The sequence below is a fragment of the Trachurus trachurus genome (genome assembly GCF_905171665.1).
Source record: "Trachurus trachurus genome assembly, chromosome: 7".
In the NCBI taxonomy this organism is placed as follows: domain Eukaryota; kingdom Metazoa; phylum Chordata; class Actinopteri; order Carangiformes; family Carangidae; genus Trachurus; species Trachurus trachurus.
In genome coordinates, this window is record NC_139901.1 from 17,079,480 (window position 1) to 17,106,221 (window position 26,742).

Consider the following 26,742-nt stretch of genomic DNA (forward strand, 5'->3'; position numbering starts at 1 on the left):
TGTTTGAGCAGACTTACTTAACAGAGGACACAGTGCCCGTGGTGATAGAGTCAGTCTTGGAAAAGCTGGACTTAAGGTAGTCAGCGGCGTTGAAGCTTATGTGTCCTGTCTGGTCCATTGTGAGTCCTGGAGTGATGCTGGCCCCAGCTGCACAAACAGTTGGGACACCCGGTGCTCCAGGGTTTCCCGGTGCTGAAGCGATGACATTGGGCATCAGTGAGGCCTCAGGATTTCCTGGCATCAGTTTCTGAATTGTTCTGACGTCATACTTCGAAGGACGGCCCACTTTGCCAGTCTTAAAGGCGATCGCTCCGCCCATGTCAGGGTTGCCCTCACCTGGCTTGAAGAGGTGCAGAAACTTGACGTTCTCCAGGTCGTACTTTGAGGGGCGCTTGTAAGCATTACCGTTCTGCTGCTGTAGACTCTCACCCATCTTCAGCTTCTGAATGAAGAAGTCATATTTGGAGGCTCTGGATGCCATGTTCTGCATGTGAGAGGGATTGGGTGGCTGGGATGCGCCCAGCTGAGGTCCTCCTGGCTGTTTGTGGTCCAGGCTGGAAGGGTAGATCTGTGCCTCTGCCCCTGGGAGGCACCCGGAGGACTGGATGATGGTAGCGCTCTTTTCTTGGGCCAGTTTTGAGTTGAGGTCATCTGGTTTTGGTGGGGAAGCATGCATGGGCCAAGGTAGGGTCTCGCCAGCTTTTAGCTTGCGAATGTACTCTTCATACTTGGAGAAGCGGGCACGCCGTGAGGCCTCCTCACTGCTGAGGGATGAGGGGTCTGAGGTAGCGGCTTTGAGCTTCTCAAAGCTGATCTTCTTGGTCAGCTCATCCCTTACCTGCTGGTCATCATAACCGAACATTCCCAAAAACTCATTCATGGTGTTGGCTGCATAGTCTCTCAGGGCAGATGCTTCTCCTGCAGGGGAAAAAAAAAAAAGTCTACTTTGTAAATTGTCCACTGAATTCATATTTGTCCTTTTGAAGCTGCTACCGGTAAACACAAAAACTGAAACTGAAAAGACTGTAACAAAGTTCTTGCTTACTAAAACAGTACATCCAAAATCAAAATGATTGTTTGTTTTTTTCATTTGAGTACTGAAACCGCACCAAACTTAACCGACTGCTCAAGACATCAGCTGCCACATTCAGGTTACTAAATCAGACTTTGGATGATTAAATCTCGGCTCATATTGACTGTTTGACAACTGTTGATGTGCTCTTAAGTCAAAGTGTATAGTCTGTATGACACATTGGTGAAGTGTAGAATGTATATTGTTAGCCCGATTAATGAAACTATGATATCTCATCACCACTTCAGGAAACACACTGTAACATTTAGATATTGGAAAAACTATATCTACATTATAGCATATTCATTTTTTTTTTTAACAATGATTGCTTATGATTGAAGCCAAGCCATTATCCTTGTTACGTCAGAACTGTAGCAAATTTAATCACAGGAAAGTGACTCTCCACTGCAAGCTACAACAACATCTGTATAGTATGCTGTGTATTTATGTGTCTACAAAACAAGCAAAACAAGCAGTCTGAGGTGATGCTCTTCCTGTTTTGGTTGCACTATAAGTCAGTTCTGCACATTTTGCAGGTGACTGTACCAAAGGACACACTGAAAAACAAACCTTTTTTCTGATTGTCTATGCTCATCATTTTCTGCTGTGAAATTTAATGAGGGGGTTACATTTGACGGTAATTTATAGTTCAAACAAATATTCTACATGTTCTACATACATGACAGTAACCACTTTAAGGGACCATGTATATAATAAATATATAAAAGAAACACTATCAGCACATTTAAGTGTAAATTTACTGATGACTGATGCTGAACATTATTAAAATGACAGATCACTACTTTCTGCAGAGAAATTATGGCATGTTAAGTGCATTTCATAAAATCCCCTAAGAAGCTTGGTGCAAGGTATTTTAAAAATAACATTACTGTGTCACCTTCAAAAGTGAACAGAATGAATCCTTTCCTCTTTTTTACACATTTGTGAACTGAAACACCACTTTCATTTTAAGAGTCCATTAAATTGGACAACTTCCCCAAGGACATAGCAAAATATAGTCAATGTATAGCTTAATTGCATTATGTGGAGATTAATTCTGGCCCATTAACTTTCATCCAGGTTAGTGCATGGGGTCAGAGAGTGGGGAAAAGGGAAAATGATTTGGCCTGAAAGCAGTGGAGGGACAAAGCTCTGCATAAAGACGAAGAGCATTTGGTAAAAGGCACAGAGAAAGGCTGTGTGAGACGGAAACTAAGTATTAAGAGACAGGCACGACCCAGGAGGCAGCTTTTCTGCAAACTGTTTTGTTTTATTTATCTCAATTTCAAATATCTTGTATTATGTCAGGTTGCATGTTGCAGGCAGGATACCAGGATATAGATATGCTAGTAATTCACCCAATGATAATTTAGCACGGGTCATTTAAAACCTTTGGCAATCTTAACTCATCATTGGCACAGTCACAAGACCACAGTCGTCATCCTTTTTTTTTTTTTAAACATGTTTTATTGCTTTTTTTGTGACCGAACCACACATGAACTGGTGTGAGGTAATATCAGCTACCACCCGGGTAATTAATACATAAATATTTCTGCACTTGTCTCAGATTTCTCAGTTATTGCTAAATCAGTCGCTGTGCCCTGCTTTTCACATCTCCTGCGTAGCATGTAAAATAATCCCCAAATTTCCATTCACTGCAATGGGGTTGCTCCTCTGCACAGTGGATCAGTATGAAAGAGTATCTGGTGGATCGAAAGGGCATGAAAAATTTAAGAGAAATGGATCAGGTATTTGAGAGGAAATACCTGCATGTCTGCCACAGATCATTTTTATCAGATCCACGTGTTTTCACATGTAGTAAAACCACAGAGTGACATGCTGTATATACAAATAGTAAGTATTTACTGCATGCTCCACTACAATTGACTTTATTCACTAGTGAAGTTTAAGTTTTTCTTTAGCTACTGAACTGATAAGAGTACACAGAGGGCTACAGTATTTTAAAATATGAAAACATTAAACTACAATTTGGCTGAATAGTCTTCTTGTTTGATTTAGGTTTAGATGAGCTTAGTGCTTGGTCGGATTTAACTGCAACTGTATTTATAAGGGCATCTCAGGTCACAGTATATCATATAGCTCTAAAGTTAGGGCCAACCCACCCACACCAGTACGACACAGAGAGTGAAACTACACTTTACTGACAGAGGGCTGTTTTTTTTTTAAAAGAGCATGTGAGATAAGTATCACTGGAGGGGAATCATATTTCAAATGAAAAATAAAAATAATAAAACACTGCTGTCATCACCAATATAAAAAATGTCACAGTGGATTTTGTATTGAGCGGTTTCAGGCCTGTTGACTGTTGCTTTGGAGCAGGAATGAAATTAAAGGAAACATGAATAATTTTAGCTGCTGAGTCTTTGATAATTATTGCAGAGAGACTTGTGGGTTCTGTCAGGGGAACACAGACATCCCCTTTTTCATATTCTATTTGCTTAGGGTATTACCATCACCTTCTCTGAAAAATTAGCGGAGTCTCTTTATTCCTTCACGTGCCGTGATATCAACGAAAGGCAAATGATTGGACTTGAAGGGATTATGACTGGGACCGACAGGAGATAACCTTTCTAAAACACCATGTAAATGAGGTTTCTACTCACGCCCTATCTGGCTGCCTCTTAAAGATGATGTGACACCAAGTGGGAAACTATGTGTGGTGTGTGGGTTAAGGTGAGATCTGCCCAATCCTAATTACTACCAACCGTCCGCTTAATTCAACAAATAAATAAATGAACTGATTAAATTTCTCTTTTTCCTCTACTGTCATAATTTTTCCCCCAGTTTGCTAACACATCTGACATTTCCCTCTGCACTCTCTCTGGTGCCACCGGAAAATCTACAAAGAAGTGGTTCCTAATCTTGACACTTCAGGCAAGCAAAATGCAACACACGACACAGACCTGCCTTGTCTATATTTGTTGCAATTAGGCCACATTTTCCCTCCCAGATATGATAAGAGATGGGCATTATATCTCCTTTTGGCTACCAAACATGGACATCGGTGTGGCATAGCTTCTCTACTCACAGGACTGAGAGGCTGAGGTGTCACTGCTGATAAAGGTGCATGCATGTGGCTATATATGGACTAATCTTGAGTTTGAATACCCTCTAAAGGGTGTCACTTTTGAGGCAACACATGCACAATCAATGTAGACAGTTTGGTGAAGAAAATGTCTTAGAAATGTGCTGTTTTCAGTGGAGCTCAGTCTGGGAAAGTTTCGAATAGTGAGGTTCTTTTATATGGTACAATAATTTAAATAGAGTTTTAAAAAGCAATTTGTCTTCATGTTCGTGAATTAGTTTAAGTGTGTTTTGTTTAAATGGACAGTGGTATCCTAATAAAGAGTTGGTTTGAATAAATGACATTATGTGCATCTGTTTGGACTAATTTGACACACACAAAACTGTACGGAGCTTCAAACTTCCTCGCTGTTTGGTTAGTTAATTAACAGGCAGTAAATAGAGAGGGCTTTGAAATAGCTTGAAATGAACAATAACCTTTTACAGTGAACCCAGAATTGCAAATGGAAGTCATGGTCAAGCCTGTTTGATCCATCGCTATGAGCATCTCTGTCATTGCTTTCATAGTTTTTATTCATTGGTTTTTCCATTGACTGGCTTATGAGGGCTCTAATGCGACATCTAAATTATCTAGGAAAAGTATTCTGGGGTTTTGCACTGATAGGAAATCCGCACGATGCCTCAATGTGAGGAGTTAAATGTTTTGAAGGTCGCAGTTTCTCTCATTGATCTTGCAATGTTTGTTAATTACATTGTCACTGATGTTGTGAGAGATAATTAAGCCACTATGTTTATATGCATAATTATGTGCACTCCGCATCAGCCTTTGAAAGACAGCGGCGAGAGGGAGAGAGAGAGAGAGAGAGAGGGAAAAAAATGTTTTAATTGTGAGCTGAGCAGAAACAGGGCAATATAGATGCCCTAGTTACAATCAACAAAGAGCAACTCTGAAAAAACACACACACACACTAAAGACAAGATTTGCAACTGATGCAGTATGCTCTCCCTGCAGTCTTCAAACACTCTGGCTTTGTTGTAAGATGTAAAGTTGTAAAAGAGCGAGTGGAGGGAAAGGTGTAGGCCTGCTACACACCAGTAATACATATTTACAGACAGGCTTTTTTTAAAGGCAATGAAATACACACAAAATGACTAATTAAAACCACAAAGCCTTTTTCATTTGCCTCTGAAATGAAACCTGCTTTATTTTCTGAGAAGCCCCTGCCCCCAATTCTGCATGGCCAAAGCTACTGCTGTGCACATTGTGAAAACAAAAAGAAATGAAGACAAAAAGAGCACATGCACATGACTCTGAGGTAGATACCTAAACCTAGATGAAAGACTGAAAAACTGTTAAACTGATGTGAGCAAGCACAAAACAAAACTTGTTTTTGCACCACAACAACCGGTCGCGCCTGCAAATTGCTGTTTTTTTTTCCTCTCTCTGGTTGTCTCTCAGGCTTTATCTATTCATATAACCGAGCTGCGTTTTTTCTCCTTTTTTACAGCTCTGTGTTTTTACTTCTGCTATACAAAGGCCAATCTCTCCTATAGCACGCATGTGTCTAGTTTCAAGGGTCACAAAGTGTATAACTGTAAAGGGCACTTTTTTAAAAAGATTGTTTGTGCTGTTAACACATTCTCTTGCTACTTCAGCGTGACTGTTGGAAGTCTCTGCCAGCTTTATCTATTTGATAATCAGTAAATTATACCGAGGGAACATCATGTCACAATTAAACAGAGGTTATTATGAGTCATTTACAAGAGCACATAGTATCAAGGAATTTATTAAAATATGTTCCTGTCTGCTAATAATAAATACACGAGGCCATTGTTGTTTGTGGGGAGACAATAGAATATTTCAGTGTGATATGACGCTACAACATAATTTCCCTGTTTCTTACTTTATTCAAGAATTGATCTCTTGGATTTGACATAGTGGAAAAAAAAAATTCCTCCTAGGCAAACTACGACTCCATGTAATAGAGGAGCTTGAGGCAGTGGCTAAGTTTAGTGAGCTTAGGGAAAAATCAAAGACTCAATATGTAATCCTGGGTGTAATATGAAGCTTAGCCTGGCCCTGCCATGCGCTGTTGGCCCACAGCTGCTGGGAGAGTGCATAAACGGCCTTACGTTGTAAGCCTACTCCATTTATGAATTTCTTCGTACAGTTAACCGCACACTGACAAGTAGGTCTTTTCCCCCCTGGCCTGCCACTTGAATCTGCCTTTGGGGTAATAATGTCACTGGCTATTCATAATGTAACTCTAGAGTGTGTCTTTCCAATAATGGGCACACAAGCTTATGTGGATGTGGCAGTGTCCCCCGCCCTTTATCAGAGCCTTTGCCCCTTAATACTCTGCAGTGGAATGTTTTGAAGGGCAAAGGTAGTGTTGGTATAAGACGTATAAAAAAAAAAAGTCAAGTGCAGTGTGACATGGACGGGAGGACAGACAGTCAGAGTGTATACCTGGAGAGGAAAAAGGTGCTCGGCGACTCTGGGCCTCGCTTGGTGGCATGTAGGTTTCGTTTTTGGAAGGCCTTTCTTCAGTTTCTTTGTCGTCATGGAAACTGCCATCCTGAGACCCCGCCACAGGATCGGCGTCCTCTGCATTGTCTTCGTCATCGCTGCAGCCTTGGGGCTGTACCATGTACACGCCCTCGGGAGGGCCATCATCGTCATTTCTGACTTTGAGTTCATGCTCCTGCTCGTCCTCAGGAGCTGGCGGTTCATCGCCATATTCGCCGTTGACCCACTTCTCAATGGCCTCGCGTCTTTTCTGGTCCTCCTCTAGGCTCTGACTTAGGTTCAGGCTCTCAGGGAAGTTGGTCTCATTGTCATCGTAGTGCGAACTGCCACGCTCGCTGTTTTCTGCTACACTCTGGTCTCCCTCTGCGTTCTGGGAGCTGCTGTCGAACACCACCTGGCGGCTAAGCTTGGCACAGATAGCATTGAGTTTTAGGCCACCTTTCCTTTTGGCGGCCATCTTGGATTTTCCTGAGGTCGTTTCAGTGCATAAACTCCTTTCAGCTGTTGAAACAAAAACAACACGAATAAAATTAGTCAAAAGAAATCACAATTAGTGTCTCAGTTAAAAACATTAAGAAATAAATGTCTCAGTCCCTCCAAACAAAGTTGTGCCAGTATCACCAGAAACACATTTTCAGGTTTTCCTTGTCAGTAAATTTGTGATTTTGAACATCACAGTGGAAAAACAAACTGATATAGAACAACAGTGACCGCTGCTATTAATAACACCCAAAAGCACTTAACAATAACAGCACAAGACTAGAAGGACACGCAGAGATACTGTACATATCTTTCTAAGTCACACCTCTTCGGCCAGCTCAGAGTTTCATGCAGTGGTGGAAAAAAAAGGAGAAAAAAAAAAGCACAGGCAGCTGAAACCACAGGCAGATAGGTATCAGACCCCCTACGGTACTACAAGCAGCAAATACACGGCTACATAATCCTTCACATGACAGCGCTATAGAGACACTGTGAAATGTTATCTTCACTCTCACCTCAAGAGGCTGTGGTCTTGCTACTGAGTGGGGGGGCTGCTCAGCATTAAAGCTGTCAGTATGTGGAGCGAAAATGCTGAGCACTTTTGGGCTTTTTGGAGCCGTGTTCTCATGTTGGCTATTCAGTGAGATTAGACTCCATAACTGTTTCTTTGGAAGCTGCTGATTTCAGGACATTATTAACAGGAAAATAATGCACCATGTGTTGAAGCTCTTTCTCCTTTTACTGTCGGTCCAGCCGCGAGAGCAACATGGGTACATCATGCAAAAAAAATTTGTTGTTTCTGTGCATTACATATCTTAACTTAACTAAACATACTACACAGTCTCTACATTTTTTTTCCCTCGGTGCGGCCTCTCTGAACAATAGAGTATGATAGAGTGTGCTTTGGGGCAGGAATGGGTGGCATTATTTCAACCCAAGTGGGGCTATCTTTATAACATGTCCTCTGATGAGGCAGGAACAGCTGCTTGTGGCATTCCATATCCAGAGCTGCCTTTTTAGGGCAGAAACTGCACACTGTTACCTTTCACTTGATTTCCAGAGCCACCAAAGTTCACCTCTCAACGTTTTCCAAATTCAAAATCAAGGCCAGATCTTTATCAAGTTGTAAATAACTTTTAAAAAATGAGGAGGAGGAAGAAGAGGAGGAGGAGGAGGAGGGGAGTGTGAGTAACACTATTTAAGATTAGAAAAAGTTGTAGATTCACAATGGATGAAACACACATGTTAACTTTTTATTCAGAAGTATGTAAAACTTGTGTGAAAACTGTTTAACACAGCAGAGATCTTTCTTCTGTGAAGTTGTGTGGAGTCTTAACTCAGCTGCACTGTGAGTCAAATGATGGACTACACTGAGCTACAGACACACCATTTCAGCAGAGAAAAATGTGTGATATCAGAGGTAACAAAGTTCTGTCTTAAAGACTCAATTCACTTTCTACAACAATGAGTACGAGCCTCTTCATTTCCCCTCGACCATAAAGCCAAGCACAATCATGTGTGAGCCATTGCTGGCATTATGTAAATCACATCGGTGCAACATAAAAGCCTGTTTTCATTTTCTTTTGCAAAGCTGTGGCATCATTAGAGGATATACAATTTGAAGGAGTTTACAGATTACCCCAACGCCAGACAATGCACCCCGTGCTCCCCACACATGCTTTCTCAGTTACTGTATTTACATTGCGGGCTTCCTCTCTGAAACAATGACTTCAGGAATTATGTAGTTTTGAGGGGGCCATATATCAGCGGCGCATTACTGTACAATTTAGTGTTAGACAATTGCTGGCGGGGGTGAAAGGGTCACCTTTTAGAAGACAGCAATTTTGAAAGAAAAAAAATCAGCTGGAAAAACTATTAGGAAGTAGAAGACATAAATTTTCGATTTTTTTTTTTTTTTTTAGAAATACTCTCCAAAGGAAGATTGAGGTCATTTGGGTGTTGCAGTGGAGGTGATTTTTTTTCTCTGTTTACTGTGTTCAGTATTTCATGCTTTAACTACTGATTTCCTTTCCATTGCAATCTCAAGCTCCTTGTAGGAAATGACCCCTACGCAGTTGTTTCTTTCCATTAGTGCCTATTTATGTATGATTTTCGGTTAACAATAAGGAGCGTGAGTAGAGGACTGAGTGCTACTGGTTGAGGCCCCTAACAGAATTAACAGACACCTTAAGCACATATTCAGTGTTTCCTTTCTAAAAGGTGAAGCGTGCTTTAAAACAAATTTAATATTGTGAGCTTTCCCTGAGGAGGAACATGCTATGGTTCGATGGTTTATGGAAGCTGTCTAAACTATTATTTATGCTGAGGGTTTCTGTCCACAGCAGCTTTTTGCCATTGCTTACAATAGGGATTGCTATGGTAACACTAAGCTGTTTACCTCAAGTCGTTTGTGTGCATGATAGCGTACAATGAGATAAAATCTGTGGGGACCTACATGAAAGAACAACTTTTCCCTCTGGGACCAACTCCCCCACCTCCCTGAGAGTCCAGTAAGCATTCTGCCTTATTAATGAATACCAGAAAGAAAAACAACACTGTCACATGCATTGGACATTATTTACACTTCTGTTTTAGCCTGGTGTGCTAATTGTCAAGGAGGAGACACCTCAGTAAGCACTGTGAGGTGGAAAAAAAATAGGCAGGTTCAGATCTGAACACAACAGCTGAAACTAATTTTTCCAACTGCTTATGTTAACTGTGACACTATTTTTACTGGAAACAGAGCAGGGCCACAAAGGAGCGCCATATACTGTCTGTATAAGGCCAAAACCTGAGGAAAAAGTCAAGAAACTATTTTGAATACATTTGGACTCCGTCAGGTTCTTTTTCATCTTCAGTCAAAAATAAGTGCATCATCAAGTTCTTTCGAGTCCTGTTTCTCGTCAGCGCTGGATGACACAGCTTGTGTTCCCGTCTAGCCTGCCGCACTGACAAACTTACTCTTCCACAGCTCCAAGCCCCACAGGTCTTGTTGGTTTTTGATGCAGAGTCTCTGTTTGTGTGCCAGAATGATATCATGCCCAATCAAGTGGTGTTTCAAATCCTAATAACGCTGTTGGAAGTGCATTATTTGTGTGAACGTGCACAGACTATAATCAAGGCAGCTATGGGTAAAAGGGATGTCGGAGTTAACAATAGTTGTGACTGGCGGGGCCATGGCTTTACCTCATTCCTACAAGACATACATGTACAAGATGAGGCGGCTCATGTCCAAAACACTTGTGTAATCATCTTATGGGAAATATGCAACACACAGAAAATGAAATAACCTGACTTTATTGTTCATTCAAAGTGCAGTGCCGCACCATGAACACACCCACCTCCTGCAGAGTTGTCAGCTTGTATGGAGTGAGCACACAGGAGGGTCCGTATATAAGAGAGGTAGATATTACTTGTTTAAACCGAAGCTAATCTCTTCACCTAATCAAACACAGGTACAGGGCTTGCTGGAGATTCCTGCTGAGTTTCAACATGACTGACACAGGGACAAACCCCCTGCAATATCAGGAGTTAATTAATACAAACAGGGTCTGGGAGATGTCTGCTCAGCTCAGGATTATTTTACAATACGCAAACGAGAGTTGCTCCAAAAAAAAAAAAGAGAAAAAGTGTAGTTATAACTTTATGAACCTTTGGCAGATTAATCGACAAGGCTGCAGCTCCCTGTGTGTAGTTCACTGAACCTTTTGTGTCTCGGGCTCTCATGGGAGATGTATGTATGAGAGAGCGAGCGTGCGTGTGTGTTTCAGGGAAATCACTGAGCCACACAAGCAAACATGCACAGACAAACTCGAAAATTACCATGTTTTTATTTTTGTAAATTTAGGGCTCGCAGGAAGAGAATGTTTTCCTCTTCTCTCTCTCTCTCTTCGCTCCCCCCTGCACGGTGGAGGGCTGCGGCAGCCGCAAGGAAGTCAAGCGGAAAGCCACTGATGGACAACTACGCCACGACACCCAGACCCCAGCATCTGGCCCCTCTCTCATTTTTATTACACAAGAATAACAATAAGCGGGTCGCCGACCCTGCCGTGAGATTTTGCCATAGTTTTCCAACAGTCGGTGCAGCCGATGCTGAGAAATTTCCATTTTTCCGCATGCATATTTAATTGAGTTTTGTCCCAGTGGTGCGGAAATGATTTGTTTTTTGCTCTCTGTTCACTTGACTCCTCTTCGGAGTCGCTAACCCTGATTAAGACGTTCCCGTTAATTTCCCAGCGCACACCTTTTTTTTGTGCATTAATGGTTCTGATCGTCTAATTAAAACTTCTCAGCTCGGCTGCTGATCACCGCTCGTTGTGCCTCTGACCTGAAGTTTTAATTGCCGCATCAGAAGCGATAATAATAATTTTGAGGTTCTGATGATTAAAAACAATGCCATTGCCAACTAGTTGATAGATGGGGGTTTGGGGGTGGGCACATCTGAGGAGAAGTTTATGCAGAGAGGGGATTTAGAAACAGGGCTGTAAAGGTGGGTATAGACTACCAAGGAGGAAGAATAGTGGGGGGAGACTGCCATAGCACTGAGGTGAAGGGGGGAGGCACAGCATATGGAAATCTCCCAGCCCTCCTGTCCTTCAGAGCCTTCCTGAAGAGACAGGTTTGGCTGGGACTGGGACTTAGCTTTCCCCACCTCAAATCTAAACCTGCCACTGACTGATCCACTTCGGAGCTCTACTCACTTGGCAGGTTTGCCAGGTTGGGGACGAGAAGGAAAGAGAAAGAGAGAGAGAGAGTGTGTGTGTGTGTGTGAGAGAGAGAGAGAGAGAGAGTACAAGAGAAAGAACGATAAAGGCACATAAAAGATGACGACAGTCCAATACCCTCTGCTTATTTTCATAAAAAGATAATAGCACAGTAGGTTCAGTACAAAAGGCACATTGTTCATAAAGTGACTGAATGGAAAAAAGGAACCTACAGTGACTGTTGTCTCTGTCATAAAACATGATACTGATGAGATATGATACGCAGATTACTGTCAAAACAGGAGAAGTGAGTTTGCTTGTGATCTTCTTTTTAACAGCACTTTCACACTGTACTTTGCAGATCACACAAACTGCGGTGATGATAGGAAATGATTCAGGCATGCAGAGAGACTGTGCACCCGGTAAACCCTCCACCAGCACCAATATGTTTCATTTGGTTCTTTTCTTTTTTTTTCTCATAGATTTTTTTAGGTTCCACTACAGGATCAATGTTATGCTGCAAAGCGTACTGTACTGTACTGTACATGCATGCAGGCGCACATACAGTACACAGACACATGGACATAGAGTCAGGAGGTAGCTGTCTTCTCTCCCCTGCCCCTTACCCTCCCCCTGTCCCTCTCTCTCACAAATCTATTTTATTATTAATCAGTTGGTTGCACATCTGTCTGCTTGTTGTGTGTTTTTTTCTATCAATAAAGCACTTATTGCTTTTAGTCTAGAATGTGACCTTGCACATTGTGTGCCGTCTTTCTGGGGGTGCCGACCTTGAAGGACCCGTTTGGTCTATTTCACTTCAGCTCCGTCCACTGGCTGTTATCAAACACAAGCCCTCAGCCAAGTGCCACGCTCCCGTCACACTGCCGCAAAAACACAAACAAGACGCTGCAGGACAAAGGCAGACACAAACGGCCCCACTAACACACACACTGACTGCACAGGACAATGGCTGAAGAAAACAATGTATATTTCAAGTGCAGACGGAAGAGGAAAGACGTTGAACTTGAGGGCAATCAGGCAGGAAAGTTGAAATCTAAGGACAAATACGCCCTCCGCCTTCATCACAAACAGGGTAATTATGGTATTTTCCACAGCAGAGGACAGGCAACCTAAAATGGTCTAAGGGAGAGAAAAAAAAATCAAATCTGACATGAGTGACGAGAACCATTCTGACAGCCACGTACCAAAACAGCCAACTTTTATTCAGTTTGCTGCTTAGGGTAATTCATGGGACACACGGCTAACTTGTTAAAATTGTACATCAAATCTGGACTCACAGCTGGCGCCAGATGATGGCTTAATTTATAAGTATGTGTGTTGCAGGGGGCAGAAGCTTTGCTTTAAAAAGAAAAGTGCACAGTTGCACACAGTGGCGTGCTACCACCGACTGAAACGAGCAATATTTATTTGAGCAGCTTTGTTTTTAAGCTCGGCTCCCGTGTTCAGTTTTTAAGACACCAAGGGTGCAATTTGATAAGCCAACCGCCATGGCAAATGAGCAGACGACCCCTGTGTCTCTCCCTCGTGGTCGCTGTGCTTGGTGCGGCAGCAAGGCAGTGTGGGTAGTACAGTGGAGAAGGGGCTCAGTGGTACACCTCTCAAGGGCCCTTGAGCTAATATCTGTACAGATTAACTGCTTCAGTTGTATTTTGGTCACGGGGATCTCTCCTCGCCTTTGTGGCTTGTTGGGAGGGAGAAGGGGAGGTTGTGTGCGTACAGTGCTCACATGATTGTTAGTTACACACTCTCTTCTGTAACAAAGTGAACGGCCTGCTCGTCCGAGAGGTCAGAAGCCCCCCGGACTGGTGTGTGTCACTCCATGTCATTATCTTCGGGGCCATATTTAATTTACCAGAATCCGGAGCTGCACCGCTGAGTAAGTCATCCCCATCCTCTTACCACCACCTAACCCTTCTGTCTCTCCACAGGACACACACACACACGCACGCACACACAAACACAGTGTCAATCCTCCAGGGTAAACTCAGCACACGCCGCTCCATTAGTTATCAATTAAGTCTGGAAATCTCCACCTGGCTTACACACACAGATGAAGCGGGCGCACATACGTAACACCCCTCTCAACAGGAAGTTGAGGAGACCGTGTCTTATTTGACTATGAGTGTGGGTGATAGGGAGTGTTTGTGTGTCCGTGCGGGTGGCACTTTTGTCCATGAGGTTAACCTTGATATGAGGCCCTGTCAGGCCAGATAATGTCAATCAATGACAAGCCCTCACAGATAACCCCTAATGTGAAGCCTAAAAAGCAAAGCTGTTTAGATCTTTAGACATGCCCCCTTTCACCAGCATATGAATTGCATTACAAGGAAATGAGCTGTGGCATTTCTTTAATAAGACTCTTAAGACATTTTGACAGCATATAAGGCACTCTGCTGTTAAAAAAAAAAAAAAATTAAATAAAGCCCCCGCTGACAAAGCCTCCTCACACAAGGCAGTGTTGTGATGGGCAGATCCAAGTCCCTGTTAAGTGGAGGAGAGAAAAAGACATGTAGAGAGGGGGGTAAAGAAAAAAAAAGAGGGGTGGACCTTTCCCTTCTTTTTTTTCTCAAGCTCCCAGGGACTTCTTAATTGATTTCCAAGGTTATGTTTCAAATTTGTTTTTCAGATACGGGGGCCCTGTGAATGAGAGTGAGAGTCAATGTTTTTCAAGCAATTTCCCTAAATTCTGCCGAGTTCTCAGCTCAGATCTCACTGACCTCCCTCTCACTCTCTCTCTCCTGCCTTTGCTCTTTTTCTTCTCTCTCTCTCCTTGAAAAGAAAGAAGGAGGTGACATTACCCCCCCCCCCCCCCCCCCCCCAAAAAAAAAAAAAAAAAGCATGTATTTCCAGACAGGATGCCTGCGCTGACAACATCGATCCCTGGCTACCATTAAAACATTTGCTCTGCCTGACAGACTTTTCCTCTTTTGGACTTTATATGCGGTAGAATGAATCACAGGTGCCCGTTAAAATGTCATCCTGGGCTGGTTGTCTACCTGTCCAAGAATGACCCATGGCTCACTACAAAGCGGAGGCTTTTTCAAACATGCTTTTAATCCCATTTTATACTTTCAATGTGCCGTGTACTCTTCTTATGAAGCACAATTAAATTTTGATCAAAATACATTCTTTGTAGGGCTAAGAGAGGAAGTGATGACAATGAGTCTTCCTGCTTGTGGGATTTGCATTTTTTAGAGCCCATGGCTATGATTCCCATACCAGAACTTTAGTTTGTTATCTTTTACTTTTCTGATAAGCAGGATGGAAGTGACAACACCGTTGCAATGATATATGACATTTTTAAAGAGTATGAGTGTCAGTGTGTTGCTAAGGGAAGTGTGGGTACGTGCACAGTCCACAGTGAACACATGTTAAGTGGCTGGAGCCAATATCAAGTGTGTGTGTGTTGGTGTGCTGCACGCCTGCTTGCACAGTTGTAGACAGCAGGGCATTGTGCGCCTTCTGCTCCTCTCTGTCTAGTGGCTGCAGGTCACGTCATTTGCTCTGAGACACACACACTGTCAAATACGCACACTGACATTTCTACACACTCAGGAAAAACGGATCCACAGTGAGGATAAACACGGACCGGTGCCAGTGACTGCACTAAAACAGTGTGCTTTACCAAAAAGTTCAATGTGAACTGGAGGCGGAACTAAACGTGGCAGTTTTCACCTTAAACAGGAACATTCTTGTTTCTGGGAGTTCAGTAGCAGGAGGAATGTGCATGACTGAATTTGAAGGTGTGATAAAACAACACTCACAATAAGGGAGAAAAAAAAGAAGAAAAAAATGACTGTGAAACGATGAAACAAGCAAAGCTGCTTTACAGGAAAAAAGAATGCTGTCTATTTTGGGTCTCAGTATACAAAAGGAAGTGCTGCTAAGTTGACTCAAACAAATAAATTTGCTTTTGATAAAACCACAGCAACTACTTTTGCATTCTACACCAAACCCACTTTGTTTCCTGCAGCTTTATCTTCATGACTTGCCACATTTGTGAGAAGCCACTCAGTAAATTGTCAAGCACAAACAGCTGAAGGTTTTCAAACGGCGCAGTGTTGATGGCTTAAAATGTAATTTTATTTTAAAAGTGACATGTTAACGGAAAGCCTCAGAAGTGTAGGGAGCGCTTGCCTATTTGCGCTGTATCCAGCTGCCCGTTTTACATTTCTGCAACATTAATATTCCTCTTATTATTATTTTAAAGTGAAAACGGATACTCTGTTGAAGTGCAAATCTGATGAATTACGGGAGCAGATTGCTGCTATTAATTATTAAAACCTATTTTATAAATATTCAGGTCTGTCATGCATCTAATAATGAACGCTTTAGAGGAGGTTACTTCCCGTGCGCATCCTAATGTGTCAGAAATATCACTTTTAATCACGCTTGTGTCAGCGAGTGCTGGGTTTGAACCTGCCGAAAAAATCTACCAAATCACGGAAACTCAGGCAGCCTACTACTGTGCTCATCACAGCTCTTCCGTTCCTGCTGTTTCACATGATCCAGGTTCTTCTCCTGCCCCGTCTAAAGAGGTGGCGAACAGCTCTCAGTTTCCCGCTGCATTCTTACCGTGGTAATTTGAATGGAGAATAATGCATCGGCAGCACTCTACCTTCTGGACACACCTAGTCCCAGCGCTACTGCTGCCATATGCTGTGTTGATACATATTCATAACACTTTCTCGTGTGTTGAGTGTCGGTGTGCAATGAGGCTTAAATGAGTGTCTCACAACTTCAAATGGGAAGAGGAAAAAAGAAAAGAAAAAGCAGCGCACAAAGAAAGTTGGACCGCTCTTCCCCTTTCCCACTTTCCTCTTTTCTTCCTCCCTCCTCCTGAAAAAGACGGGTTTGGGTGCTGATGTGATCCCGGTGCTTTAGTGCAGACGAGTGAGAGGCTGCGGAGACTCAGGACTATCTTCAAGAAGCTGTGAGAGGCGGCAACTGTCAACGTGGTTAGATAAACCGTGCTGTCAGGTGGTCTCACTGGTGGGCTGAGAGTCCGTGGCACTGTACCACGACCCCATACACTCTGGCAGTATGTACATATGCCGCGCAGAGCATACACACAACCAGATAGAGACACACCGACACACACTGTGGAGCACTCTAAGATTAACGCTGTCAGAGCTACAATGATACCCCTTCATTATCTGCACACGGGGCCTCCTTCGTGCGCTCGCTTGCCTCACTGTCCTCTCCGCTGCTCCTCTATGGAGGTAGTAATTACTAAAGCTAACATTTCTTGCTCTCTGTGCCTTCAACTACCCTCCACTTCCCCATTATATCGCTCCGTTTTTTTGCGGTGTTCTCAAATGCCTTGCCAGACTTTTGCCAACTGGTGACACAGCTGTAGGTATGCCAACGTTGCTGGCAGCACTAGTGTGACTCACTGTGTTTGTGTGAGCGCTGTATTATGAGATTATTTGGTGCCCAGCTGATGTGCAATAAAGGCACGGTGTGGTACCCCAGATTCAGATCAGTCCTCTGGGTCAAACACTTATTGTGGTACAACAACAGAGAAATGCTTGATGTACCAGTGCAGTATCTGTTGTACTATACATTGTTGGTTTAACAGGCCGGGATCAGAGAGATGCTCCCTCTTGCATGGCATTTTTCATTACTAACAACGCTCTTGCTCTTTGGCTTTCTTCTTTCTCTCCCACTGGAACTATGGCTTTTATCAAAGGTGATAGCTTGCTCAGGCGCATTTTCTCAAACGTCTTCTTCAGCCAGCCATTTCCCAAGATGCTTTCGGGTAAACGTCACTCATAAAAACCGGGGAAGATTTGATGGTGAGATCAAAAAGAGAGGAAGGACAGCGAGGAGAGCAGGGAGATAGGGGGGAAAAAGGGGAATGATGCCCTCCTCCCCCATCCGACGCCAACGAGTGCTGAGGATAATTCCTCCAAGCAGGGCCCGTGTTTTCAGACGCAAATACAACAAAATGCTGGGTACTGCCATGAGACATCAAAATGGGCGATTTTGACTTCAGAGGGTCTTCAGATGCTTGAGGAGTTGTCAGAGTCGGGCCAGTGGGACTGAACAGAGAGAACAGAAGGTACCAGAAGGCTGTTAACAACCAATACGGGAACCACGCCAGGAAGACCGTCTCCTCCCAAAATGCCAGTCGGCACCAGATCAGTAAAGGCTTCCACCATACTGTAATATCCCACCTGAGCACTTTCATCCACTGAAAGTGAAATGGCTTGAAAGTTTCTCATCTGCTGTGTGTCTCCTGGTTATTGCACCATTGGGATAACATGCAAAAAAGTGAAAATTCCACAGGTAGGTGCTATAAAGGCAGAAAGACAAAAAGGAAACCACACACTAAGATGTTTTTCGAAGGAGACTGAGAGCTTCAACAGGTGCCCTGGAAGTAAGGTTTTTATGTTCTTTGCCTTACACAGAGATTTTCATCAGCAAATCAAAGACTTGCTTAGTTGTTTGGAGACCTGAGTTGTGTCGTGACACGCCGAGAGGGACGTCCGCATTTTCTCCGGTGTTGTTCTCGCTCATTCTTGGAGCATTAGGCTCACTCTAAATAGCCTCAAGGAGATTAGGCTGGCTCATATTCAAATGCACATTTCTTCTAAAACCCACTCCATGAGTGGGCCAAGCAGATCAGCACAGGAGCCTGGTGAGACGGTAGTCAGAGACGATTCTGTCATGTATAAATCAGCTGAGAGGAGGAAAAGGGACAGAGAGGAAAAGAGAGAGAGAAAGGCTGAGGTAAAAGACAAACAAGTGTTGGCTCTGCTATATGAGTTTAGTTAGCTAGAGACTTAGTGTATGAGTTATGGCTAGCGAAGGGCCGAGGGACGCTGTATTTATGAGGGGACTGAGTGAGTGTTAAATCCCTGGTAAGAAATAAAGTTGTCCTTGAGCGAACAGGGGAAACATTTCACTCAGTCTAAGAGGTGCCTTGAAAAAAAATGAAAGCCATCCCTCTTCCAGAGGAAGCACCGCTCCGTATTCCCTAAAATTGCTTTATTCCTTAAAAATGCTATAGATCACATCCAAGTGGATTGAATTTCATATTTGAATAGAGAGGAGGATTCTCTGTGTGCATGACATCAAGGCAGTTCATGAGCCAAGCAAAGGGAAAGAATCTGATTCTTCTAAAATTGCATGCGGATTTTCAGAGGGATCTTTGGCTAAGGGGGTCTGCCAAAACACACACTGCACTTGTTGCAGTGCAAGGGTTCATCCAAGAAAAGTTTTCCATTGTGGTTTCCCCAGGAAAAGAAGAGCTTTTAAAAAAAAGTTCTATTCAAATATTTGAAGTTAGCTATCAAAATGAACCTATAAAATCTGTATCTATCTAAATGCACTCATTTTGGATTTCATTTTTTTTCCTTGCAAAAATCTTCCAATGTTGAGGGGAGTTAAAGTTAAAAAGCCAGAAACAAAGAAAGGCACATGGCCAAAAGAAAAAGGAAAAGCTTCACATTGCACTTTGTGCACATCCAACTCTAACTCAGACCTCTCTCCAAACCCCTGCAGTAGTAATAACAATTATTACTTAAAAAGGCTATATTTTTGCATTAACTTAAAAGGCTATATCTTTTTCTTCCCCTCCAGCCTGTGCGGCCTCACTTACCCTAAGTATCTTCATAAATCACCAGTTACTGTTAACATGTACTCCACAATTCAGTCATCAATCTCCTACCAGGTCAGAGTGAAAACAGAGGGGGAAATGTCTGCTTAGTAAAATGTCTCTCTCGTGAATGCTGCTACCACCACCCACTACTCAAACACACACGCACACACCAACACAATATGCACGAAGTGCAGTAGCCTACACACACACACACACACACACACACACACACACACACACACACACACACACACACACACACACACACACACACACACACACACCAGTTAAATAACAAACACACGCGCCCGGCACACAGCAACCAGAGCAGTCCTATGGGACACTGGAGCAGTTGCCAGATCGCCACGGTAACGCAAGCCAAATTCAATTCTGACTTCACCTTTCACTCGGGAAGCTGGTTCCATTTGTTATAAAAACAAATAAACAGCAAGCGTGAAGTTAGAGCTGGCCAACTTCCGCTTTGTCTTCTTTTCTTTTTCTTTTCTTTTTTTCCTGTGGGCCTCAAGTAGAAATATCAGGCCCAGGCTGTAGCTGTTAGAGAGACAGACACCCACTAGGCCGCATGTAAATCTGTGTTTATGTTCTCAGACACAGTATTTATTTAAACAAAAGGAGAAAATCTAATTGTACACGAGGAGGATTATTCCTCTCAGAACTGTGTCTGAAGAAGGGAGAAAAGGACTCTTTAGCCTTTCTTAAACAGACACTGTTTACACCAGCAGAGTGGAAAATCCCTCCGATGACAAACCTCTCCATCACAACATCAGTATCTAAACAGCTAAATCAATCTCGACCAACACCGCAAATTACGTCACGTCAGATCTGAGAACATCTGCACTTGACATCGGAGCGGAGGGATTTTAGGTGCTTTTCAATAATTTTAATTTTTAGCCTTTAGAACTATGTATTTAAGTATCTTTTCCATTACAAGTCAAATAATTTTGAGCCTGACAGGGATTTAATAATAATTAAAAAGTATTTCTTGAAAAAAATAAGTAATATGTAATTAAAGGTGGATAAAGTTTTTTTTATCTAATTTAACTAAAAAGTAAATAGAAATATTCAAACACTGCATTCAAAATGAATGAAACAATTATGTGCCTTTACTTTAGTATTATTACAAAAATAAACTGAATAAATCCAAAGTAAAAGTACCTTCACATTATGTTGAACTGTGTTATCATCTAACGTGCAATCCATTAGTGTGGTCCGTGGTTGAGGTTGAGCTCTTTAAAAACTACTTTGTTTACTGCTTAGCAGTTAAATCTATAACAAATCATTGGATTTTATAAGCTTGACATATATTTCATTTACTTGCAAAATAAGTAACGAATGACCAAGAGTCACGTAAATTTAGTAGAATAAAAAACTAAAATGTAGTTATGTTAAAAAAAAGAAAGTAGCAAAGCTAAGTGTGAGATATAAGAAGTGAGAGTGTGAGTCCTATAGGCACAAAAAGTCAACAAGGAAACTTTTGAGGAAGCAACACACCATTGAAACTAATTAAACACATCACTGACATTCAGTGCACTATAGGTGCAAATGTGCACCGGTAATTAAAAGCTACACAAATTTTCCAAAAAAACAAACATTACACCTGCTCTGTTTCCTTACTCCCTCTCATGCACACACACCTACACACACTCTGACACCACCCACCACATCACTACACATGCGTGCCTGACTCATGCCAACTGCAACTAGTAGCAGACCCGCTCACCTCGAGGTAGCACTCAACTCTAGTGTGTGTGTGTGTGTGTGTGAGTGTGTGTGTGTGTAAGGAGCGGGGGGGGGGGGGGGGGGTGTGGGGAGGGGGGAGGGAGAGAGGGAGAGAGGAAGAGGGGGAGAGGAAGGTGTGTGTGAGTCTTACCTGGCAGCAGACCGCCCTCTGCGCTCTGTCTCACCTCTCCCTCCTGCCCTGGAAGAATTCTCTCCACAAAGCAAGGCATTTTCTCCTCAACTGCTCTCTGTCAAGGCTCTGTTCCCTCTCTCTCTCTCTCTCTCTCCCCCTCTGTCTCGCTCTCCCTCCCTCCCTCCCTTCTCTCACTCCTTTCCTTGTTCCCACTCTGTCCTCCTCTCTCGCTGTCTATCTCTCCTCCCTCCTTACCCTCCCCCTCTCTCTTTCTTTCTTTCTCTCTCCACTCCACTCCCTCTCTCCCCCCCTCCTTCCCTCCTTCCCTCTCTCTCTCTCTCTCTCTCTCTCTCTCTGAGCACAGATGTCGAGGCTGTGCGAGTTTACCCACTTTACCAGTAGGGGTCCTTCATCGCCCTTATCCACCCCACAGCCACATGGGGGAACAAAACACACACACGCGCGTGCACACACACACACACACACACACAGGCCCCAGGAAGAGGGAGCCACTTAACGGGCGCCCTCCTGTCACTGCTACAATGAGAGCCCTGTGCCGAGCAGCACGGCAGTATGAGCCGTGTGTGTGTGTGTGTGTTTGTGCGTGTGTGTGTGTGTCTGAGAGAGACAGAGAGAGATAGAGAGAGAGTTGGGTGGGTGGGTGGGGGGGAGACAGGTGTGAAGTGGGTGGTGTACACAGGGAGCTGGCCCTGGGCCCTTTCCAGCCCTGTTCAGCCCTGTTCTGCTCTGCTCGGTCCTGGCTCCTGGCCCCTGAAGTGTAGTACAGTAGTGGCTCACACACACACACACACACACACACACACACACACACACACAAACACACACACGCGCTCACAGTCATATGAACACGCAGATTGACTTACAGTGGGTCTCTCAGAGCCAGCAGCCAGAGAGAGAGAGAGAGAGAGAGAGAGACTGTGCACGAGCACACACACTTTCACTCATATACAACAACACAGATACCCACACAGAACAACTGCTGCTGTTTGCTACTGCCGCTGTTGACAGTGATAACATGTGCTTTGTACCCTATGAGAGTGTGTGTGTGTGTGTTTGTGTCGGTGTGCATGTGCATGTGCATGCACCCACAAACACACAGTGGATGCCTATCGGCTCTCATATTTCAGGTTGCTACTCTATCCGAGTTTTTCTTTTTTTTCTTTTCTTTTTTTTTAATTTAAAAAAAAAGAAAACAGTTTTCATTGACACTGCCATGTTAGATTTGAAGGCTCTTAGCTAGTGTACAGTGGGGAATTTCTAGTTTCTCTCCTACTTGTGGGGCACTTTTCACATCGCAATATCAATACTGGAGAATATTAGCTGTCCTGTTGAAGAATGTCAGATCTCCGTTTGCCTTTGAATAAGGGCTGATTCCCCTGGGTGAAAGAGAGGAGTATCCAGCTATCAGAGTCTAAATAATATGTCTGTAATTATCTTCAGTGTGCAACATCATGTTAACAACTGAAGGTAGAAAGAAGAAAAATGTTCAAGTAAGAACAGAACAGAAAGAAAGAAAGATGCGTGAGATGTAATCTTGATTACAAACTAATTCCAATCATAAGAAAGTAGTAAGATCACCACTACCTGGAACTTGATCCGATAATTTTATCAAATATTGCCCAACTTTTATGATGGTTTCTATTGCAGGAAAGCACTGATCTCGATCAGGATCGTAAGCCTTTAAAATATCACAACGGTAATTATCAGGCTGAGCTTTGTGTGAGGACTTGTTTTTCCATTTATTGCTCCTGGAACAGGATAAGGGTATCTGCATTCCGGACCTGCTGTTAGTATCATTTGAACAGAGGGTGGATCACCTTTATTTGAGTCAAACAAAGCCTTATAATGACACAAAAATGGTAGTCACTGCTTGACAGACAAGGCTCCAACGCCCAACCAGACTGTCGTCAAAATGTTGACAAAGAGTAATAAAGAAAATAGGACATTATAAGAGCAGGACACGGATGTTGAATAAAGCAACCAGAAAGAGTACATACTTAAAGTCGTGATAAGCTAATGAGGGAAACAGAGCTGTGCTTTTGGTTGACTTATCACTGTTTGCATCAGTAGCAAATCTCCCTTGACAGCAAGACTGAAATCAAATACAGGTTTTTAGGCAGATGAAGGAAAGTCATTTGTATTTACAGGAAATAAGAACGATGCACTCAGTCATTATTCCCTTGCTGTGCTAACTAGAACGCAGCCCCTGTATTAGATGTTGGAGGAGCAGCACAAGGACAAGTAAAACATACCTTAAATAGACTACAAATAAAGTCACTTAACACCCACTCGCTTCCCTCGCCACCCCCTGCTCTGTCTGTCTTCAACAGAAAAAGCCTGTGTTTGACTATCTCCCTCTCAGGTTCATAGTTGTCTTGTGATTTTTAAACAGGCACCTCGCCTGTCATAGCGCAGGAACGGGCGCATTCCCCTTAAATGGCTCCTTTTGACAACTGATCTGTAAATAAAGCCGGATCTGCAACTTCCCCCATTCTCTCGCTGCCTCACTCTCTCCCCTCTCATCTCTGCTCTGCCTCCCTCTGCCCAAACTGCTAGAACCCCCCCCCCCCTCTCTTTCTCCTCCCCATCCCACCGCACACATACACACACAACATGAAGGTCTCCCTATGACCCCCCCACCCCCCACCCACACACCCTCACACAGCCATACACACACATTTACCCCCGCATCCCCCCTCCCAACTTGCCCAACTCCATTCCCCCTGCCTCTATAAAAACACAAATATGCCATAACTCAGGCAGTGCTGCCACATAGCCTCCATCTTGCCCTGTACCGGGGAGGGGGAGGCCTCTCAGGAAGGTCACCAACAAATGGTTTTCCGATTCACTGCCCCTGAAATAATTTTGTGTATTAAAACCTGAATCTGCACTTTCTGGCCTGAAAGCTTTTCTAATTATTCCGGTGTCCTTGGGACAGACACAGATCCTTCACACGCCGGGGGAAACAAGCTATAGAGCAACCACTACAGCCACAAACACCCCTCCACCACCCTCTCTCTCTATCCCTCCATCTCCCCACCTCCTCTCTCCTCTGCTCTGCTCTCCTCTCCTCTCCCCGCTTTACAGCCACCCCCCTCCCCAATCTGTTTTCAAAGCGTGTCTGTCCTTTATTAAATTGTTTTCTTTTCCACATTATCAGTTGCCATGGAGACCTCATCTCTCGGATTATTTGAATTTCATTATATCTATTGATTTGGGAGCATTTCATCTTTTTTATTGTTTTTCTGTCAATTTTCGAAACGAATAACCATCTAATTTGCGTCAGCGCTGATTACGTTCGTCCCTCAATAGAGGTCGGCAGCTGCGCCGGGGAAACAAATCAATGGAAAAACATCATAAAACTCGAAAGTACAATCAACCAGGATATGGGTGACATTCCGTGGTTGCTGAAACGAAGTCATCAAAAAATATATACTTTTTTTCCCTGCGCCTCTGCATGTGTGGGGGTGCAGTGAGGAGGACACATATGTGTCTGGGCAGATATATTACTATATTTCAGCAGATAATATACTATGGTAAATTTCCATACTGATAACAGCCCCTCCCTGCCTGACCAAAACAAAAAAATGCTTACTGTATCTAAATAATTTATGCAATTTTAGCATTTCTATATAAATTTTTTAATAAGCTGCTCGGAGCAAAGTGGCCATTAACAAAACACACAGCTGTCCAATGGGCTAAGCCCAGCAGATCAATTGCGCTTTTTTATGACATGATAAAATGCTTTTAAAGCAATTTACACAAATATGGAAAAAATGACTTCATGGGCTTCATTTATTCATAAGGACATGTATTAGAAAAAAAAGTCTCACAAAAGCCAGACAGGAGAGATAGTCCCGGTCCTAACTGGAACGGACTTGCTGCCCTCTCCACAAGGACATAAAGTTTCATTACTGATGCACGCAGTCAAAGGCAATTTAGCAAACACAGTGTGCAAAAGAAAACATCAGCATATTGCAAGTGTTCCTGTATTAGGTGGACCTTGCATGTTGTTTTCCAATTTTTATTCATTTTTGTGGGGGCAGGGTGTGGAGGTGATGGATTTTTTTTTCCTCCCCCTGCCCAGTGTCACCCTGACCCAAAGCCAAGGGGAGGCAGCCTCAGTGACAGGAACGTGTGCTTTCTGGCCTACAAAACCAAGCCAAACCATGTGCCAGACAATGGGGCCTTGCAGTGGGACTAATGTGTACACACACCTTCAGCTGTACGGTGATATACAGCACATGACACCCAGACTCATTCTGTGAGAAAACAGGCCCACAAATATTTCAGTGGATCTGATCATTTAGCATCTGAGGGCAGGCGCACACACACACGGGGAGGTGGGGCGGGGGTGGGGGGTAGAGGTGGGGAGGGGTGCAGGCAGGGCCATTTGGAGGCTAATCTTGTTTCAAAGCATCCTCTCTTCATGTGCCGACAATGTGCCTGAGCCGCTCTACGAAAAGCTGCTGCTGTTGCTGCTGCTGAAGGCCTTGTGTTTGCAACACATGTCAACATTTGACAAAGCATTACTTTTGCCTCCAACAATATTCTCCTGCTCAGGCCTCTGAAATGAGGGCGCTAACAAATTAGCTTTTTATGTTTATTTGTGTGTGTGGGTGTGTCAGAAAGGGAGATCTCATTTTCTAAGGCACCAGTTCTCAACCCGAGAGAGGGAGAGAGAGAGAGAGAGAGAGAGAGAGGGAGGGAGAGAGAGAAAAGAAAGAAAGAGAGAGAGAGGGAGGGAGAGAGAGAAAAGAAAGAAAGAGAGGAAGAGAGAGAAAAGAAAGAAAGGCTGAATGTTTTGGAGTCACGATTCTTCTCCTGATTGCCCTAGCTGTCTCAGTTGTGCAAAACATGACCCTCCCCTCCCTCAGCCACGACAGAAACATGGGCGACTGGATAAACACTATTTTATGCAGTGACTAGATGAATCGCCAGACAGTAATTACAGTCTTCCTCTCGCCTAAACAAAACTCTACTGTACAGGCTCTTTCTTTGACACCAAACTGTAGTAGCACGTACTACAAAACTGCAGGTGTGTGACATGTTTGTCAATGCCTCTCCCAACTAGATAAATATAAATATAAGACCCTGTGACAACAGTGAAATGCTCTCTGCCGCTTTCAGCGATGTGTTAATAATCTGTAGCTGAAAGAGGACTTGTTGTGTGAACGGACGATGTTATCATGTGCAGTCAAACGTTGCCGGCGCTGGCTTTGTAGAGAAAGTTTGGGTGATTTTTTCTGCTACCCTTGCAGTTTGTGCTTTCCTCTCCTCGATGTAACAAAAATAACACAGTTGTGTCCCAAACTAAACATTCCCACACAGCGGCCCGTCGTCCGACACCAACGTACCCACCGCAGACAACTCCATCCCGACGCCTGTTTG

The 26,742-nt window shown here is 43.5% G+C and overlaps 1 protein-coding gene across 8 annotated transcripts in view; it reads right to left on the reverse strand.

The window, feature by feature from the left end:
• Positions 1-26,742, reverse strand: part of casz1 (castor zinc finger 1) — a 166,671-nt gene that overhangs the window by 27,149 nt on the left and 112,780 nt on the right. For 5 of the 8 annotated variants that reach the window (XM_083976139.1, XM_083976133.1, XM_083976138.1 and 2 more), the window contains exons 1-3: positions 21,349-21,504; positions 6,588-7,148; positions 18-918 (exon numbers count right to left, since the gene is read on the reverse strand). In XM_083976139.1, coding sequence (XP_083832265.1) covers positions 18-918; positions 6,588-7,148; positions 21,349-21,427 — 1,541 coding nt within the window. In that variant the 5' untranslated portion in view covers positions 21,428-21,504. Of the gene's footprint in view, positions 1-17; positions 919-6,587; positions 7,149-21,348; positions 21,505-26,742 lie in introns of those variants that run through there. The other 3 variants (XM_083976137.1, XM_083976135.1, XM_083976134.1) reach the window with 1 other exon arrangement.